This window comes from Polychytrium aggregatum (genome assembly GCF_025602895.1).
Source record: "Polychytrium aggregatum strain JEL109 chromosome Unknown BJ171scaffold_71, whole genome shotgun sequence".
Classification (NCBI taxonomy): Eukaryota; Fungi; Chytridiomycota; class Chytridiomycetes; order Polychytriales; genus Polychytrium; species Polychytrium aggregatum.
The window spans coordinates 31355-34704 of NW_026516273.1; the positions used below are offsets into that span (position 1 = coordinate 31355).

At 56.5% G+C, this 3350-nt stretch overlaps 2 protein-coding genes across 2 annotated transcripts; one reads left to right on the forward strand and one right to left on the reverse strand.

Annotated features, from left to right (window-relative positions):
- Nucleotides 1–208: 208 nt before the first annotated feature.
- Nucleotides 209–1068, reverse strand: BJ171DRAFT_479612 (uncharacterized protein; the record flags this gene model as incomplete). The annotated part of the gene is made up of 2 exons (XM_053108924.1): nucleotides 209–249; nucleotides 360–1068. The coding sequence occupies 2 exons, from the start codon at nucleotides 1066–1068 to the stop codon at nucleotides 209–211; spliced, it is 750 nt and encodes a 249-aa protein (XP_052962184.1).
- Nucleotides 1069–1509: 441 nt separating this feature from the next.
- BJ171DRAFT_282104 (uncharacterized protein) lies at nucleotides 1510–3001 on the forward strand. Its single transcript, XM_053106916.1, has one exon. The coding sequence runs from the start codon at nucleotides 1734–1736 to the stop codon at nucleotides 2958–2960; it is 1227 nt and encodes a 408-aa protein (XP_052962185.1). The 5' UTR covers nucleotides 1510–1733; the 3' UTR covers nucleotides 2961–3001.
- Nucleotides 3002–3350: the final 349 nt, after the last annotated feature.

The window sequence follows — 3350 nt, forward strand, 5'->3', positions numbered from 1 at the left end:
GGCAGAGGGTGTTCATGACACCCCCATGGCTCGGTGGTCGATTTGGATTGAGGTGACTGATGTGAGAGTAGGTGTATGGCTGGCCTTGACGATGAATTGCGAGCTCTTGAGTCCTTCGCCCAGAATGCAGGTGGCACCAGCGTCCAGTGCCTCGGTCACAAGCTCCTTGACATGGGCACCGCTGGGAGGGTTGATCCGCGAGACCAGCCTATTGCCTGGGACGCTCAGGATGCGCGAGCTCAATGCATGCTGGATCAGACGCAGGAGCAGGCGCTTGCCAGAGGTTTGGTCGTTCCCCACCAAGAAGAGAGCTGACTCGGAAGTGCGAGATTTGGCGGTGAGGCATGTTGCCAGGAAACGTAAGAGCAAGTGGTACTCTCTGTCACTGCTCTTGCCCAGCATCGAGCGAATTATCTCCTCCAGCACGTAGACTTTGCCATCGACGCCAGAATAAAAGTCGTCAACCACGTACGAGACTGGAAGCGAGTGGGTGAAGCAGTCGCCAGCATTGACCCGACGAGCCTTGAGGCCAGGCAGCTCCATCACAATCCCATTGGCGAAGAGGATGGTGTTGGTCGATGCATTGGCGTGGGTGATGGCAAAGGTCTCGATGTTGAATTTTTCGTGCTGGAACGCCAGGGCGAATCTGTACCTGTCTTTGATGATGTCTGGGATGCTTCCCAGAGTGTGCTTGATCTCCTTGACCACATCCTTGGCATGTTTGAGCTTGTTCGAGCTGGCATACCTTGCTCGAACCACTTCGACCCACCCCTGGAAGGCGCCCTGGGGATCAGTGAGAAGCTTGGTCAGGGCGTAGTCCAGATCCACATGCTTCCAGAGGAGCCCATCAAAGTACCAGATCTTGTGGGTCTTGGTTGCATCGGGCTCGGCGTGAAGGACTTGGTGTGGAACCAGGCCTCGGAGGATGTGGGTGATCGATGGAAGCGAGCCCAGGGCAGCCATCTTGATGGAGATGTTCAAGATGCTGTCATTTGGGAAGAGCACGACACCATCATCCAGAATATCGCTGCTCAGGCCCACGAACACCTCGGTCAACTCGTTGGACATTGTTGCACTCTAACTCTGGTACGCGATCTTTGTTTGGCCCATCCTGACGCAGATCGCGTTTCAGCGATGAAGCGCAAGAACAACCCACCCAAACCACCCCAACCACGCAGTACCTATGACCGGACCAGACGACTGCGCGTCGCCCAAGATCCCAACGACGCCAGCACCCATGGCCCAGGTGGATGCGCGATTTTTGCGCTGGGGCGCGAGACCACGTGAATCGTCCACGTGACCACGGAGCTGGTTGGATCCGATCCGATTCGAGCCAAAGGGAGAAGGGTGACCATGCGCAGCACACCCGAGCCAATCGGGATGCGAGATCCCTGCTCCTCGGTCACGCGTAACATAGGTGATACAACGGTGATACAAACGCGCACAACCACACAGACACAATGACTCACTCAGAACCAGCAGAATCCACTTGTACTGCCATCACCGAGTTTACCCGTTTATCCCCAGGCAAGCCCAGCCGGATTTGGCATCCGCTGCGCTCGTGTGTCGCGCATCTGAAACCGTGTCACCGCCATTGATACCGGGTGGCGTGGCTCGGGTCCTGCCTGCTTTTTCTTCCCTCGTCGCCCGTTTTCCCCCTCTTCCCTCGCCGTCACCCACATTTCGCCAACACCCACCCACTTCTCTCCTTTCCCGCTGTCTCCCCGTTCAACATGGCAAGCATGAACGAGCCTGCTTCAAACACGGCATCATCTGCCACCCACCAAAGCCAAGCTGAAGCCAGAACAACCTCGTCGATTCCCGATATCACCCAACTCTCACTCGAACCCAACCCAGATATCTTCACCATCGTCTGCTGCAACGACAGCTTCCAGCTTGCGATTGATCACAGCACCATCAAGATCCTGCTCAGAGTATGCAAACGAGCCCGACCCCTCCTGAGCTCCAAGGTGCCTCGCTTCCACCGTTGGTGCCAGAATGCAGGACTGTGTCATCCAGACGGACAGATAAAGATCGGCCTCACACCGAGCGACCAGATTGCCATCTCGCTGCACTGTGATGATCAAGAGACAGCTGATCGATCCTGGCTCGTTGCTCAGGCAGAGCATGGCAATGCTGCCGCATCATATTTCCTGGCAAGGATCCTTCAAATCGAGGTTGAAGGGCAACCCTACATGGAACGATCCAAGAGGCAAAGCGTCCTCCAGCAAATCTTCCGCTTTCTGGAGAATGCAGCCAAAGGTGGCCATTCAAGGGCCCAGTACGACCTCGCTGGGTTTTATCTCAACGGAATTGAAGTCGACAAAGATCACACCAAGGCCGCGGAGCTATACCGTGGTCCTGCAGATCGTGGAATTCCTCGGGCTCAGGTCGCTCTTGGCCGATGCTACGAGATCGGCGAAGGTGTCGAACAAAGCTACGACACGGCCATTGAGTGGTATTCCAAGGCAGCAGATCAAGCCAACGAAGACGGTCGACTCCATATCGTGTTCCTCCGTGGCTGGCTCTCGTTCATCGGCCATGGTGTCGAACAGAGCGATGAAACTGCCTTCAACTACTGGCATGAAGTCAGCACCCAATCCACCGACCCAGTCATCAAGCCCATTGCCACGCACATGGTCGGGTGGATGCACTACCTCGGTCGGGGTACCGTGCGCGACGAGCAGAAAGGTGTCAAGATCATCCGAGATAACCAATCGGATGAGTTCAAGCTTGGGGAAGGCGAGTGTCTGGCAGCGGATTGGAACATCAAGTCTGACTCACCCGCAGCCTGCAAGTTCTTCGAGCTGTGCCAGCTGGGATCGGACCGTGACTGGTTGTGCAGTCATCTCATGGCTGTGTGTAACGTCCACTACTGGGACGTTGGGGCAAGACGGGGAGGGAGGGGGTACAAGACAAGACAGGACGGGGCAGAACAGGGCGGTGCTAGGCTACTCTAGCGGACGGGTGAGCTCGGGGAGCACTTACGTTTATTCACGATAAAACCGAACTCCAGACAAACGGGGGGAACGGGGGCAACCCGCAGGTATACCCTGCGGTGGCCTGCCTGCGGTGCGTGAAAACGCAAAGCGCAGCACAGGTCACGACCCACTGCGCCGCGCAGTACGCGCAGTACGCGCAGCACAGCGTCGGAGATACCATCTCCTACACTCCCACACTTAAGAAGGCTTCCTGCGAGGAGCCCTGCGTGTGCTCTTTATTTGGGGCTCCTCGAGGTGTTTACCGTATTTACTCAGCTCCTCGGGTGCATGGGACAAGTCCTCCAGTGTTTGCCATGTGTTGCCCGAGTGTGGGTAACCAACCCACTTGACATAAAACCGAAGTGACCC